The sequence below is a fragment of the Microchirus variegatus genome (genome assembly GCF_963457635.1).
Source record: "Microchirus variegatus genome assembly, chromosome: 3".
Lineage (NCBI taxonomy): Eukaryota > Metazoa > Chordata > Actinopteri > Pleuronectiformes > Soleidae > Microchirus > Microchirus variegatus.
In genome coordinates, this window is record NC_139804.1 from 27,889,253 (window position 1) to 27,906,677 (window position 17,425).

The following is a 17,425-nucleotide window of genomic DNA, read 5'->3' on the forward strand; positions in this document are numbered from 1 at the left end:
ATAAAGCTCAACATTTATACATCAGACAAGCATTGACTGCAGAGGTCCATCTACTGGTCACATGTAGAATAGTCACAAGCTGGAGAAAGTTGGAGGAGAAACAGCGCATGCGTGGATACATGACAGTCTGAAACTGGACAAAGGCAAGTTTCTTTGGCAAGGCAAGTGAAAATGTACCCAAATAATTCATTTCAGTATTGCCTTGAAACAATTTTAAGTTGAGCTGAGATAACAAAGAGATGAAAATCAGAAAAAACAATAAGGGAAAGCTCAACCACTGAGTAATTCTCTGTTAAGGATGATACAAAAAATGGAGCCTCAAAAATGAAAAATGTGCCAATACTGTAAATTATTTGAGTTGATTCTGCATTTGAAACATCAGACAAAAAAAAAAATTAAGTTACTAAAATAGGTTTTCTAAAACAGTCCTATGCTCTTTGGTCCCTCCATGGGAGGAACCATATTTAGACATAACAAAGACCTTATGACAGCAGATGCATAAATATAATTCAAAGGATCAAATCTTTAAAAAAATAAATAAATACACAAATAAATAATTTGGCTCAGGTCCTCTTATGATCATCGGTAAGAGATGTGGCGTTAATAGAACACAAACTTTTAACCTTTTGTTGGTGTTTCGTGTCCGTCATGCGTAAAGGTTTGAAAGGCAGGGAAGACTCATCTCATTTCTTCATGCATGGACGCTTACATCATGTTACACACACGTACATCCATTGCCACATTTGGTGTGCAGTTGTAAACAATCATGTGACCACTGTGTATCATGCTGGGGCGCTCCAGGGGTCTCTGTGTCTGTTGAAGCTGATGAGCTGGCAGTGGAACTCAGTTAGCGCTCTGGGCATGGGCGCCACTTCCTCCCATTGACACCTCCCACTGTAGTACACCTGCAACACGGCAACAAGAAATTGTGAATGAGCAAATAATATTCACAAGGAATTGGATATTTCATGAAGATAAAAACATGCAATGTATACATATATATCGTATTAAATAACTTTTTCTTTAGCAATGGGCTAAAGAAAGAGCCATTGCTAGCGCTCTTGACAGCAAAGATACATTTTGCAATTGGAAAATCTGTTAACAAATCAGGTTGGTTTCTCCTTTAAAGGTGCATTATGTAATACATCTAAAGCAACTGGCCATAAAATCCTCCTAATATGTCACAGAGACTCATGAATAATGTTCATATAACAAACTGAACTCACCAAGAAACAACAGTACAGACAAAATATTCGCATTAAAAAAATCTTTTGCAGACTGCAAATCATGTTTATGTTTTGAAATCATGTTTTGGCTTGTGGCGCTACCTATTGCCGTCTACCAATCATTGCAGTCAGTAGAGTCAGTACGTCTGAGCTACAAAGGCAGAGAAAACGAAACCGAAAAGACCTTGGTATTTTGAATTTGAGTGTAGTAACTGTTTTTGGCCACATTCTTACATATGGTGCCTTTAAGTCATGAAAAACTACTTATACAAAGCTTCTGTGTGAATAAAATAATAAAAAAAATATGATTTTTCTTTCATACCTGAACCTCATCAGTGATCTCGTCAGGAGAGTAATCTCCACCCAGGATGTAGATTCTGTCTTTCATACCAACTGCTCCAGCGTTGAACCCAGCACACTCAAATGAGCCCTCACCCTTCCACACACAGGTCTCAGGACAAAAACTATAGACCTAGATGGCAAAAAAAATTAAATGTAAAATCTTATGTGCTAAAAAACAGTAACAGTGCTGACAATGCAGTGACCAACCTTGTAAGTGGACAGGTCACACAGGTGCAGTGTATTCTGAATTGATACGGCTTTCACCAGTGTAGCGTGGAAGAACTGACCAAACTCTGCCACCAGGCGGCTCCACTGGTCCTGCTGAGTGTCGTAGCAGAAGAAGCAGTCCAGTGATGGGTTGAAGGAGCCTGTGATTTCCACTTCTGATCCAAGAGTATAAATAACACTGCCACAAGCACTGGCCTCAGGGTAAAAGATGGCAGTGGGCAGCGGGCTGACCGAGGACCAGGTCTGAGTCAGAGGGTTATAAGATTCCACCTGGTATAATAACAGGAGTTGTCGTTAAAATTTAGAACAACAATCTGGCATTGACTAGAATTATGTCAAAGCACAGTTAAACCTCCAGCAAATTGGCAGCCCCCACTCTGGATCCCGTGGTCCTTCCCCCAATGACGTACACTCGGTCCAGGCAGGTCACCGCTGTGTGCATGGTGCGGGGCTTCAGCATGACCGGTGCAGGCGAGCAGGTTAGAGTCACAGGACAGAAGCACCAAACCTCGTCAGTGGCGTCGTGAAACGGTTCTGCCACGTGAAGACGAATCGCTCTGCAGCAATTTCCACGACAGCCACCTGTGACAAACATCTAAAATCCAGTTAAAAGACAGTTAAATATATATGAAAGCATATGTAGATATGAAATTAATGTCAAAATAGTGCTGCATGAAGGAAAACATGCAATGTGCAATCATGTTTTTTTTTTACTCTTTGGCGTTCAACCCTGTATGAGACATTGTTTTTTTAATCTATTTTTTAGATAGGTTTATTCAGTGACCTATTTATGTGTGCTGTTTTCATATTTTCTACAGTATTTTTATAGTTTTATTGTTTTATTTATTTATCTCTGATGTACAGCACTTTGTTTCAGCTGTTGTTGTTTTTGAAGTGCTTTATAAATAAAGTTGGATTGGATTGGAATGTTGTTGAATATAATGATGATGATACGCTTTGGAATCAACAAATATCTAAGTATACAAGGTTTATGTTTTTCTACACACAATAAGGGTTCCAAAAGGGTCCTTCTACAAGGGCTGAGGTTCTACCTGGAACCATTTGCTTCTGTAAAACCCTTTCCTGAAGAAAGGGTTTTTCAAGGGTTTTTGGTAACACTAACCAGTAAGAACCATTTTGATCCAGAGAAGCCGAATAAAGGGTTTTAAAAGGGTTCCAGGTGGAACCTTTATAAAAAGGTTCTACCTGGAGCCAAAAAGATTGTCCCATTAGGACAAGCCAAAGAACCTTATATGGTTCTACTTAGCACTTTTATTTCTAAGAGTGTACTTTGGGTTCATTCACTACTATAATGTTGAGCTTAATGATTTCTTTGTTATTTGGCGCAAAGAAACAAAGAAAATCTGCACATTTAAGAAGCTAAAACAATCAGAAATCTTGTTTGTATAATGAAAAAACCTTCAAACTGATCGATTATTGGTTATAGTTCACGATTAATTTAGTAATTGATTAATAATCTACCAAACACAGACAGAAACTTGGACAATAAGGGGGTCACACACTACTATGACATTACTTCATGTTAAAGGGTCACAACCATTCAATCCCTAAAAATGTACCTTCTCGGCATAGCTGGTCAGGTATGATCCCGGTGGGTCTGGAAATGTGCTCGTCCCTTTTCCTTGCCCCATTTCCAGCTCTTTCCACTGGTCTGTTTCCAGACAGTAGCAGAAGCTGTGGCGGATTTCCCCGTTCTCCTCTGTTTTGTGGATGTAGATGTAGCTCTGCGTGGTGGCTGGTCGGGCGTCACTGAGAAGCCCGCTGTGCTGACTCTGTCTGCTTTGCGCCTCTGTCAGTAGGGCGAGGCAGGACTCGTCCTTGCAGAGCAGAGTGTCCGAATCGCACGGGGTCTGAAAGAGAAGGTAAAAGATGAGAGGATCTTAAAAGTACAAGCTGCAGGAAATCAAATACATGCATTGTCTTTATACCTTTAGTGCAGATGCAGGTAGATGATGCAGTCTGGTTAGTGACAACAATCCTAGTAACAATTTCTGTCTTGCTTGGAGATCGCATCGTACCCATCTAAGCAGTGACCTCACCACTTCCTCCTCACTCTGCATGTTCAAAGCATCCGATTGTAGGCATTGCTCCAACACATTGACCTATAAGAATTGAATGAATCGGTAAATACTGTGCACCCTGTGTGAAGGAAATAAATCAATTTGATGCGTTATCAATCCACAGGAATTGGACATTAAGTTAACAAGATTTATACTCTGCATGGATAAAGTAAACAAAAGTATGTATGGATTTCATTAAGATAAGCTATATTCATTCATACTGAAGCTTCTCTGACATTATGACTTGGTTCTTGAGCAGCACCTGCATGTCCAGGAAGTCCTGGGTTTTGGAAAGCTCAGAAAAGTTCTGCACCACAAACTCTTTGGCACTTTGGAGGAGCGAGGTCGAGCCGTAGGCCTCAGCGAGGGACAAGAGGGCCAGGCAGTTGCCAAGCTCCATAGTTCCTATCAGGAAGTCACTGCATGCTCTGGACAGGACTGATACCTTAACAGACCACACGGTAAATAGACCTGTTAAAAGAGCTACATGCCAGAACATCATTTTCATTTCAATAAATGTCTGTTGAATCAATATCTAATGCTGATGTAACTCAATCGTGACTGAGCCTATGGCCCAGCGAGAAGTTGGTGCAATCAGTATATGGTTCGGCTGTGATGTCACCACAAACATGTTGTATGAAGTTGCTGCGCCTGCATTTTCTTCAGAACCACAATTGTTCGCAGAAAATGAGAAGTTAAATCTGGCCTGACTTCTTTATTAATATGACAGATTGTGCTTCCCTCCAGCATCCTGTGGCCTGTATGATTAAACCACACTGGCCAATTTAACTGGAACAGAAATGTTGAGATTACCACTTTAAAGATGAGGCTAACACATGTAGTCAATGTTCTATTAATTGACTAAGCAGCAGTGTAGACTTGTGCCAGGCTAACCATGTTAGTGTACAGGTTTATGAAACGTGAAAGAAATGACAAGGAATGTAGAGATGTTTAGTAGGTATTATGTGTTTATACCTGTAGAAAGGAGGCAAGCTGAAACAGCACGTCTACATTGCTGTCAGTAATGAGCGCCTCTCCAGAGTATGCAAAGTCCAGGAAGGAACCCACCGCAACTGGACACTGGTTACCCAGAGTCACTGACCCATCGCCACACTCTCGCATGTCGATCTCAAACATAGCCCTAAACAGACAAAAGTCACATGTTAGATAAATAGACAGACTGACAGGCTGACCGACAGACAGATAAGATACCTGAAGAAATCACTGCAGGATGCAAGAACACAACGGTGGCAGGGAAAAGTGCGTTCCTGGACCTTTATGGTGAAGTCGAACAGCAAACCCCGCTCCCTCAGTGACCTGAGCGTTCCCAGGAGCTGCAGTCCGTGGGACTCGGACGCCTGCAGCAGGGTCCGATGCTCTGGGGCCCCGTTGCATTGTGGAGCACTGCCAGGTTGACTGTGTGTGGAGCTGTTGCTGACATGGTAGCTGTTGGTGATGCGAGGGGATGACTCTTGATTTTCATCCATCTTTCCTAATTTGGACAAAAAAAAAGAATGTGTATGAAAGTGAAAAGGAGGTGGTAAGAAGTAAGAAAAAAGAATGTAGCCTATAAAACAAGTCTACTCCACTCTACAACACAAACATGATACTGAGGACAGTTTAGTTTAGTAACAGTTCACAATACTAGATACCAAATTATTCAGATCTAAACAAAGATATTAAAAAAACTTAGAAGATGTTTCATTGTTAAAGATCCGGTTCGTGTAAATACAACAATACAGGCCAAACATACCGATCTACGGTTCTGAAGCAGGACGAGCACGACTCACAGTGTCAGCACCTCGGACAGCTCTCTTATGCCATTCCAACTTCCGGAAGCTTGAAATCGCGCGAGGATTTGCAAACACTTTTGAGTTTTGCGGTTACTCTCGTGGTTAAGAGCATCTTTGCTAAAGCTGCTCTGTTTGGTTGAGTTTATTTCTTTCTCTTTCTAGCTTTCAAACTACTCGAGTAGCGCGAGCATATACGGTTGTCTTTGTTTGCGGCAGAGGTAGGCGCAGTGGCAGCCGGGAAGTGTAGTTCTCTGTTATTGGTCCGCTATTACTTCTTTGTCAAATGAATCGCACTCGTGGGAACATTCACGAACAAGCAGAAAGGAAGCAAATTAAGAATTAAGAATGAGCTCTGTTGGGAGTTTATTAGAAACACGGAGCAAATATCATTACAGTCTAACACAACGGTCCTGAAATAAATAACCCTGAATTAATATTATTATGTTCAGTATAATAAAAACAGTTTTATTTTGCTTCACACAAAACAATATCATGTTGTGCTTGGGTTAAACTGTCAGATGTTTCACTCTTTGTCCACGTCTTGCATTAACACATGCATGCAGTTCTGTGTAATAACACCAAACCAACACCAAAAACGATGTCTGAGTGTAGATTGCAATACTTGCATCAGGCATTGTTGTTGTTCCGTATCCAACCAGAGAACCGAGGCAATGGCGTGCACTGTATGACCTCACCATGCGATGGCGCTGCTTTGCTGTGAGTAAAAAAAATGTGAAGTTTGGAAAACAGCAATTTGTGTTTGACTGACTAATCCATTATGAAAAGAGATCGTCCGGTGCATCCCTAACACACAACAACAGTGCGATTTCCCAATATTATATACATTAGATTACTATTATAACTGCATTGTATACATTCGATAATAATATGAGGTACTGCGATGTGATATAATGTAAATGTAAACAGACACTGAGCCCATATTATTATTGTATTAATGGTGTTGCTGTTGTTATTGTTAAAGCCTCTACACTGTTAAGTCATCGTTAGGTCGGTTGGGCCCCCTCCTCTCTCCTTGCATCCCTGCATCCCTCCCTCCCTCTCTCCCTCTCTCCCTCCCTCCCGGCAGTGCATCCCCATCCCCCACACAGTGGCCGTCTCATCGGGTGAAAGCTGTCTTCCCAGCGCTACTGGCCCAACAAAACGCTGCTGTAGCAGAGCCAGTCCGCAACCGACCCGATCAGAGCAAAGCAGGCACAAGAGAGTGAGCACGTACACACAAGGGGAATCTTTTTCTTTTGTTCCACCGAGTGACTTTGGTGAGTCTCGTCCACTATTTATTATGGATGGCAGGATTGTTTATGTGTCGATCTGGTAGTTGTTCGTTTTTTCTACCCTTTCTTTCCTCCTTCGTATCTCTTCAATTGTCCTCCGTGCTGGTGGCTACAGTGGGGGAACTAGCGGGCTAAGCTAAGCAAGCTAGCTCCAAATAGCGGAATCAAACTGATATCAGTTGCCCGGACGTTTATGGTTTTTACCGTGAGTATTTTGCGGTTAGGTGCTGATGACTGGTCGCTGTTGTGGCGGTGCACGCTGCTCTGACCCAGTGTGGGTGTTTTTGTAATTGCCATTTGCCTTCCAGTACTTCAGCTAGCACGCTAATTAGCAATTTTAGCAGCGTGTTGAGGGATGCGGGGATGCTACGGCGCGTTAGCGGTTGTCTTTTCAGGCTAGCTTGCAAGTTAAGCTAACGTTCGTATTATGTGACTCGCACAGATTCCTGCACGGGCTGCCTCGGAATGGTCGAATACCCGATGCTAATGCTAATCTGGTGATAATTGGCAAGATGGCATCTCGGGAGTTGTTATCTAGAAATCGGTGGATTTTCAAAATGGTGTCTTAAGCTTGTTTGAGTGTGACCGTTTTTGTCCAGCCATGGCTGTTTTATCGTTGCTGACTATCGGTGGAATGTAAGTGCACCGCCAGTGCATGCCGTTCTATGATGCACATAACAACATATTAATCACTGATATGGTGGAAAACACAAATGGTTGTACACAGTGCGCAGTGTGCTGCAGGCTACAGCCACGGTTACGAACTAAACAACTGCATTTCGGTGTGGAACTAATTTATCTCCAGCAGAGTTTTTATACACGCCATTCTTACTCGCTGCTCAAAATAATTGATGACGTCTGTATAATTTGATTCCATTTTGCAAAGCGGAATACCTTTAAAAAAACATCCTATAATATATAGAATCATACACAAAATAACATTGCGAAACTACATACCTAGACGGGCAAAACATTTTTTTAATCATATATAAACAATAAGGTAGAAAACTGAGTGTTTGTGTTTGCATCTACATAACACGTATCATTTAGTGACTTGAGCTTGGTTACATTTTAGTGAAATAAAGGCTAAACAAAAAATAAAACATGAATAATGTTTTTTTCTTTTTAAAGAAGAAGAAGCTATGGGATTTGTGTTGAATTTTGTGTGAATAATAATGAACCTGGGAATTTGCTTGAATTCTAACCCCACTGCTCAGGAAGAATATTCCCTTTACTTGAATATATTTCATAGATTACAAAAAATATTGTTATAAATAATTAGTAGTAATATCGGGTGAAAAAAAAAGTATGCTTGTAAACTGAGTTTAGGTGATTTTAGCACAGCATTGCACATTACTTACAAAGGCTGTACACAAGCATACTTTTCTTTAAAGATTGAATACAGCCAGATAAAGAATTTTAAAGATCTGCCATGGTGCCATCAATTTTGCAGTTGGAGCTGCAGCTAATGATGATCATTATCTGTTAATCTGTATAATCTGTATTGAATTGATAAGTCTATTAAGTGTCAGACAAATGCACAGTTCAGAACCCACTTTGAACTGAGCTTGTTTTGTATGACAAAGTTATTCAATTTACACTGAAATATAACAGTAAAGATTGTGTGATCTGAATTATTCCTGCTCACATTTTTTGTCACCTTTTTGTCATAAGTAGAGCTGCAGCAGCTGACACGGTGTTGCTTTACTTTCTGTCACAATACAGGGGCAAATGATCGTCTCTCTTTTAAGTGGGGGTAACTGCTTTAGTCACTGATTACTAATCCCTTTTCATTTCAATAGCTTTATCACTCTAAAGGGATTTCTGAGACACTACTAAATAAGTTTGATTTTACTTACCAAAAGAAATAGAAATAATAATTATAAATATTGTGTGAAACCAAGAAGCATTTGGCAAAATTGTGTCTCCAAGTAGAAGTTGTATTGGTGGCAAAGACGGCTGTCAACCTGGAGAAATCCACTCAAATTTTATGTTCGTGTGTCCCAAAAACACCATATATGTACTTTTGCACTAGTACTACTTCAAAACAATCAAGTGATGTTAATGTGTGCTCTATATCTGTGTTCACTAGTTTAATGTTTAGTCTGAGGTGACCATTGTCTGCCATGTTAGAGGAAAAGAGGAGGAGGGGGGGAGTGGGTTTTTGGCATGTTTTGAGCATGAATGGTGGGCGGAACAATGCGACCATAAAACTGTCACTGCACCGAAAGCTTGAGTCACTTAATGTTACGCGAGTCCGAGGTTCTGCGACGGACTGTTGTCTTTCGAGCACTTCATTCCCCCTGTGGTTTGAGCAACTTAATGAGAAGCTCATCACAGATCTATGAACAAAACACGGACAGAAGGCAGTTTGGTGGTGGATCTTGTCCAGCTACCAGTCCCACAGTTTGATGACCAACATGGTTTTTATGGACGCTGCCGGCAGAAGAGAGCATCTGCATGGTGGAAGCAGCTGGAAATTTAGTGATGAACAATTAATTTACTTTATTTGAAGATGAAAACCCCATGACATTGTTGGCCATTAATAGTAGTCCATCTCTTGAGCGAATGTTTTGCTCAGAAACTGCACCCAAGAATATTTAAGAAGTTATACATACTCCTTCCAGTATATCCACTCCATTTTTTATAAGATGGCCTACCAATAGTCTTGTGTTGACATTCAATACATTTCCCTCAAAGACAAAACCAGCAACATATTTCTCTCTCCTCTATCAACAAGCTCTGTTTTGTTTTATACTGCTATATCTCTGTATTGTAAAGTGCATATAACCCTGAAGGGCATATGCATTGTTGTGGGAGACTCTCCATCAGCTTATTGACAGACTTTGGTGGTGTTTATCACGCTGCACCTTCCCTGTTGACAATGCCCTGAGTCTTTCTTTTTTTTTTTTTAGTTTTTATCAGATCAATAAATAATATTCTTGCACATTATTGTGACATTTTCACTGCATACAGCAAACAACAAGAGGGTGAATCAACTTCACAGATGCAACGCAAGATTCCCCATTGTCTTTGTAGTGGGAACAGACTGAAGGCTGGGTCTTTTTTTTTTAATAAATAAAACTTTAAAATCTTGTTGTTGTGTAAAATAATGATGTAACTTGATGTAACGCTTAATTTTTAATTACATTTTTGGGCAACTACATTTATATCGTCCAGTGATGTCACATGTCTTTTTTTCCAACAAGAATTAATCGTATTTAGTAATTTTTGTAATGGCACATGTTATAGTATCTCGACAGACTTTCTGTGCCAAATTACTTCTTCGAAGTCATGCAACAGTAACATGGTTTCTGAAGGAAACGATCCACAGATAGTGACGTATGACAATGTGTGTGCACATGTGCACATGTTCAGGCAGGTGAGAGGATTAAAATAACAGAATTTGTGGTTGAATTGGTCTCTTGAACAAACGTTTGAATCTATTGTCGTCAATCATGATGCAAATCTGTGCCAATAAGCATCCGCAACGGGTCCCTGGCCTAAATGATTGAAGATAATATGAATATTTATGAGCTCCAATGTTATGGGCACTGATGACAATAGTTCCACCATGTTGGTGCTTGAATGCAGCACCCTGCAGTACAAGCACACAAAGACATTAATGAACAGCTTTTGATACATATACAGACAATTAATGCCCCACACAGATATATGGATAGAAAATATTTTTTTCTCAGCTCCCAAATCTTTTTTTTTTTTTAATTGAAAATCTATAAGAAGGATCCACAGAGAGCTCTTCATTAACGATCGTGGCCGACCAAACAACTTGACTGCTTCATTTATATTCACCAGGCTTGTTTATTGAATACATTTTTGATTCTAATTTGTATAATTATATAAAATAAAATGCACACATGACAGTAGATGGACATACCAATCTTAATAGTGGGAGTTGACTGTCATATTGTTGGTATTTAACGAATGTGAGCAATGATAACATTGAAAAGTAAGTTAAAACTTTTCATATGCAACGATTTGCATTTAGAACGTTGTTGGGAACTGTACTTGTATAGCAGCTATGGCAGCATATCATTTTTTTTTACTTTAGCTTAACAGTCCTGCAAGTACTTTGGGGTGATGATAATTCCCTTTCTCAGATTACATTAGTTCTATAAAGTTGGATATGACTATTGGGGGGGCAAATAATTACAAATCCAACTTATCTGAAAGCAACACATTTTGTTTACTCAGGTTGTGCACCTGAGAAAACGGTGTTTGTTCAGTATTCTATTCAATAGATAATTCTTACAATCTGTGATGTGAATGTCCATTTTGCATGGCCAAAGTTACCAGTAACACCTGTGCTTTTATGAAATGGCGTAGAAGGGTTTTCCTCTGCTCCTGGGCAAATTTTTTAAATATAATATAATATTGTGGTCTTGTTTTGTCGCCCACCTCACCCTAGGCAGTAATGCCTGTGTGCTGGTAATATCTCCTCATGGCCAGTACTCGCTCATAAAGCTCTATAATTGCGCTAGATGTGTTTTGTTCACTTATACACCCGTCAGGGTGCATGTGTTTATGAAGTTGGAGCCCCCCCATGTGATCAGGACATTGTTGCTATGGAAAATGAGCTCCATTGTTATTTCCTTTTAACTAGTTTTTCACTCAAGACCCTAAAGCGGAGGTCTCTAACCTGCGGCCCTCCAGTTGATTTAATGAGGCCCACTGCATCCATGTCAAAATAAATGGTTTTATATTGAAATTCTGTGAACTATCCTCAAAAAAATTCAACATGGTGAAGGAATATCCTGTTGTACTTAGAAATCATGTCGCACACCCATACTGAACAGTTTGCTTCTTCCCAAAAAAGTTTGGACTTTTCACTTGACTGGCCCCTCCTGACCTCACTAAATGCTCAGTGGCCCTCAGGTAATTTGAGAACGAGACCCCTGCCCTAAAGGGTTTTCTGGCTCTTTAGAGAAAATGTTTTGAGTATTTTATTGATATCAAAAGACAAACTTTGTTTTTGAATTGTCCCTCATCCAACAATTTCTGTTCCTGGTGTGTAATTGTGTGTCTCATTGGCAGCCAGCATCGCTATAGACTTCTAGGCTTGTTTCCAGTACATTGCAGTCACAATATTAGTGCTGTAATTCCCTTGTTGCAGTAAGAACTCATTAAAAGTTGTATTACTAGACGATCCGCTTTTCAGGAAACTTGGGCAAAGAAAACGTCTAACTAAGACCTTCCTAAAAGCGTGTTGTCTTTATCCACCACTGTCTGCATTTCATCTAATCCCACATAATTCACTACTAGTTTTCTCTGTACACCATAAATTAGAATTCTCCCTGCATCAAATTATAATTTTAAAGCCGTCTCACACCAAAATATGAACATGCAGCTTTTGCAAGGTTAATACAGGGTGTGAAGCCTTTCATTTACACTGATATTAAATTGAAAAATAGGTCCACATACGTGTACCAATGTCTCTTATCCCTCAATTTCATAGTAACTATACGGCAATGTGGGGAAGCATTAATAAATGGTCAATGCTGAAGGGTATTCCCTTCATGGTATACAGTATGTACCCTGTTTATTAAAGAATTTCCATTTCAGTGGACTGGCACAGTACTGACACATAATCCAGGGATGCAGACCCATGAGATGTGTGACTGATGAGATGATTTTGGAAAAGGAGAATAGAATATAGAAGAGAGGAGGAGGAGGTAGTCGGCACAGAGAAAACGGGTAGAAGCTGTCCTGGATCTAAAATAGCACAGAGCTGTGAGAAGCTCATTGGTATGGGCCAGGTCTGATTGTGTGGAAGACGGGGCGTTTGTGATTCAGTCACTGCCTTTTAATGTTGCAGTAAGAAGGATGTAGTTGTGGACTTCAATATGAATGTTTTTTTCCGATTTTGATAGCAAGGCGCTATTAGTCGGCCTGTCATTCCGGCCTGTGCTTTTGTTCGATATCATGCTGTTGGTTTGATTGCTGGCATATTAAAAGCACCGGAACCCGTTTTTATGTCAACCCTGAAGCTTGAATTTCTTCAATGCAGGTGATGTTTTTGTCACATTTTGTCTTTTTTTTTTTGTTTGCAGTCCTCTCTCTGGGTTGAAGTTTGAAGGGACTTTGATGCCAATTCATTACTTGGAAAAAGCTGTCCGTTCCATCGTTTCCTCATAAGTGTTAAATTATCTGTGCATTGTCGGATAATTTAAATATTTTTTTCCAGATCCAAATAAAACAAACCTTTAATGTCTCCGGTTGTCTGATCAATGCTGCAGGAAAAGCAAATGAAGCAAAGTGTTTGCGTTTGACTGTCCAAGGGCATTTTAAAAGGTCTTGACTACACTGGCTATTAGAAGAATGGCATGAAACGATCTTCCTGGGCAGGAATGTAACTCATTTTTATGCCACCATTTTTTTTAATGTCAGTTTTTGATTGGTCTTTAACAGAATATATTACAATGAAGCTCTTTACTCAACCACAGCAGTTTTTTCCCCTTGTCTTTTCCCTCCCCTTCATCTGACCCAAGTGAAAAGTGCTTTGCTTCTGGAGGATTAAAAAAGCTGTTATGTTCTATTCTCTCCTGTGCTGAAGTGTGATAATGCCCACTGGTTTTGATTTGTTGCTTAAAGAGTAGATGCCTGATGAGGTATTGTGTGGGAGGATAGTCAGCGGGGGGGTTGTGTTGTATTGTATGTGTTCACTAGGAATGGTAGCTCTTTGTGTGTGTGTGTGTGTGTGTGTGTGTGTGTGTGTGTGTGTGTGTGTGTGTGTGTGTGTGTGTGTGTGTGTGTGTGTGTGTGTGTGTGTGTGTGTGTGTGTGTGTGTGTGTGTGTGTGTGTGTGTGTGTGTGTGTGTGTGTGTGTGTGTGTGTGTGTGTGTGTGTGTTATCCTTTCACAATTCTTCACCTCCTCCTCCCTCATTAATACATCTTCTGCTCCCCCTCAGGCTGCAGGAATCTCCCTTTATGGAAAAGGTAGCCAGTTTTATTGTTTTTGAAACATTAACATACTCATAAGCCAATAATTTGGCATGATCTTAGTTTGTAAAAAAAAGCCAAGATGTGAATGCCACTTTATGTAATTCACACACAGAATATTAACACACACACACAATCCCCAGCTCTATTAGCACACAGATTTTTTTTACAGTGGCCTTGAGGCTATATCTTGTGAGATCACACCAAATGAACTCCCTGTAACAGAATTTGAGCTTCACAAAGACTCGAGGAATAACTCAATTCAGCCAATGTGTGGTAAGCTCTCCTTAATAATGTTCGTGGCGATGATGAATGAATCCCTGAGCTGTATGTGAGTGTGTGTTCATGTGGGAGGCGGAGAGAAACCTGACGTCAAGTGGATAAGCAGAATAACTGTGTTGGTAATATAATGAAATTATTTTTTTTATGAAGATACGTTTTGGAATAATGCACCTTTTTAATTTTCAATTTGGTTTAGTCAATACTTATTATAGCTTTATAAATATCATGAAAAGACCCCTTTAAACCTACGGAAAATGGAGAAAGACATCACACTTAAGAGAGGAAATCTTGACAAATCTGCTACCAAAATGCTACCCTACGCATATCGCAACTGTGATTTTGCAGCATGGTGTCAAACCAGCCGTCAAGGGGGGGGCAAAATGGAAGTGTGAGACGCTTGTCCATATAGAGGATAGCAAACTGTTATGGACACTGCTTTGATTGCCATGACCTACAGAGAGGTATAATAGCTGTCAACAGATAAGTGGAAGTGCTTCACATCACACGCAGTTTGATCAGCAGTGCCAGAGTGTCTGTCCTTTGACTGATGGAGGAGATGCAACGCTGCTGCACTCTGCCTTTTTTTGAAGTCGGGCGTGTTTGAATCAAGGTGACATGGGTAAAATATCAGGATACGGTAAGCTTGCGCGGATGTGTCGATCATTTTTAAACCTATCCAGCTAATGATGAACTGAATCCATCTTTGGCTCTTAGAATGTGCAGATTTATTTTTGGCGTGTATGATTCAATATGTTGTCTGTGAGCGTTGCCAATCATCCAAGTTCACAGTATCTTTGTGAGTGGAGGTAGCAGCAGGCGCCGCGTCTTGTTCAAGTTTTTCGGTGAAATGGTTGTTCTTTTCTCATTGAAGTGTGCCTCGAGCACCTTAAATGCTCTCAAGCCACAGAGATGTGTAGACAATCCACTCTTTTACACCCTGCTCTATAAATAAATATTCCTCTGTATGGTGAAAGTCCTCTAGAGAATGCTGCTTCACAACCCTCGATAGTGGCCTGCTGAGCAGAAGGTTTTCTGTTTTTTTTTTTTTTTTAGTATTTGACAGCCTAGAGCACCTCATCACCAACCCCCCCCCAACAAAAACAAAGGGAGTTGTGGTTGGACTCATCACATGCTGTTCTGTCATTCTCTGCATCTCTTTCTCTTTCTCTCTCACACACAAGCTCATTAGACACATTATTGTGGTGTCCCTCTTGCTCTCACCCATTCACTTTACACCACCGTTGCCTACACACACACACACACGGTTTTTCAGCCTGAAATGGAGGAACACATCCCTTTTTATTCACAGCTGTAATTGGGTATGTATACGTTTGCAGTTTAAGACCTCGGAAGCTAGTTCAGCCACCTGTCTGTGTTAATGGCTATTGTTCCCCTCACTCTACACACAAAAGGTCCACTGAGTAACATTTGGGAGGGTTTATTGGCAGATATAGAATATACTACCGTAAGGCTGTTTGTGTAATTGCATTATTATATATAAAAAAACAAGCTTTGGTTGTCATAACCTTAGAATAAACCCTTCACATGTTCTTCTTCTGTCCTGGTGTTTCTACAGCAGCCTACAAACCTGCCAGAGGCAGGCATATTGCATGTTTACTACGCAAAGAAAGACATCTTTTCTGGTATGATGCAGCTGGGAGGAGCGATGTGGACAGGGATTTTTAGTAATTTTTACTGGATATTTAACACATACGCACACAACAACTTGGTTTGAGTTAGAAATCACACAAGACGGGGATGCAGAATAACACAGGATTAGGGATTGACACTTTGTCACATTGTCAAAAGTCAAAGTAATAGCGGTAGTCAACAAGTGTCCTTTCACAAAAACATTTATGATATTGATTCCCATTTTTGACAGAATGGAGATGAGTGCACAGTTAATGCAAAGTATAAGTGACAAATACCTGCACAGTAAATATTCCATATAGTTTTGGCACAGAGTTCTTTGTTGGACATTAAATTTGCATTGTGAGCTTTTTGGGAAAATCAAGGATATTGTGCTTTGAAGCCATTCCACTGGTGTTTGCTTGAGTCCTGCCGTTATCCACGCTGATCATTTGCATCTAAAGGCACGGATTAACCGAGGAGGAGAAAGCTAATAAAGAGTAAATTGAAGAGCAGTACAAAAGAAAGAAGGCTGGGAGCTGGAGAGAGGCCAGAAGAAATGATTAAAGCAGATGAAGATGTAGATTAATAATTTGTGTCATGGGTTTGACTAATGAACCAATAGAGGTTAGTTTTTTTTCCTAATTTTTTGCATGCATGTCCAGCTGAATCGACGTAGTTTCCCCATTGGTCATCACACACTTTCCAAACAAGCAGGTGCAGACCATAATCATTACCATCCTTTTCTTATTTGGACAAACCTTAACTGCTGCTCACTGAAGACAGATGGCAGCTCTCGCCGTGAGCGGTAGAGGCAGGGCAACACTTCGTTACCAGACGCAGGCTGTGCATTACTTGACAAAGATGAGCTTATCTTGTTCATGTACCGCAACATTAAATGGAGATTTATATTCCAACATAAATGTGCCCGATCAGGTTCGCCGATGAGATGATGCGCCAATACCAGCCGCTGACGCTAGGCTGAATGCTAATAAGATGTGACGATGTCATGAATATCTGTCATTTTTATGGTTTTGAATCAAGTTTTATTTTGTGATGTGCATCTGTCTTTTGAGGAATTGTTATGCAAATACAAATTGCAGTAATGACACCCATGTGCAGTGCTGGCATCCAGTTATCTGGCGTCTTAGGGCGATTTGACATCAGTGTTTGTGGTGTTTCTTGGGTGCTGCTTTGCATTACCATGGTGAAGTGTTGCTCCAGGCGTTATGATGGTGAAGATGCTTGTCTTGCATAATCACAGATCTACGTACGATAGTTAAGCAGAGTTTGACGAAAGGGTTTTGATAGTCTTGCTGTTTATTACGATCAATTTTACATACATTACATGAACTCAAATGACATACAACTCGCACACACACACACACACCATTCCTCTATTTATTTCTCGGCTCTGTGTTTGTGCGATGCTCTTTTGGTTCTGGCTCATTTGTACTTGAATCCTGCTTATTCATGTCGCCGGTGCAAGACTCTTGCTTTTTGTACTATGTTTTGTTCTCCGTCCTGTTGTTTTTGCTCTTTGTCACTTTCCTGCTCACTGGGTGTGTTGTGCTTTTCCATTAGCTGTCTTG

At 40.4% G+C, this 17,425-nt stretch overlaps 1 protein-coding gene across 1 annotated transcript; it reads right to left on the reverse strand.

The window, feature by feature from the left end:
* Positions 1-782: 782 nt before the first annotated feature.
* On the reverse strand, positions 783-5,364 carry kbtbd3 (kelch repeat and BTB (POZ) domain containing 3; the record flags this gene model as incomplete). Its single annotated transcript, XM_083886933.1, has 9 exons — positions 783-905; positions 1,549-1,698; positions 1,776-2,066; positions 2,149-2,391; positions 3,377-3,667; positions 3,746-3,919; positions 4,140-4,322; positions 4,853-5,018; positions 5,090-5,364. 9 exons carry the CDS (start codon positions 5,362-5,364, stop codon positions 783-785), a joined length of 1,896 nt encoding a protein of 631 aa, XP_083743059.1.
* Positions 5,365-17,425: the final 12,061 nt, after the last annotated feature.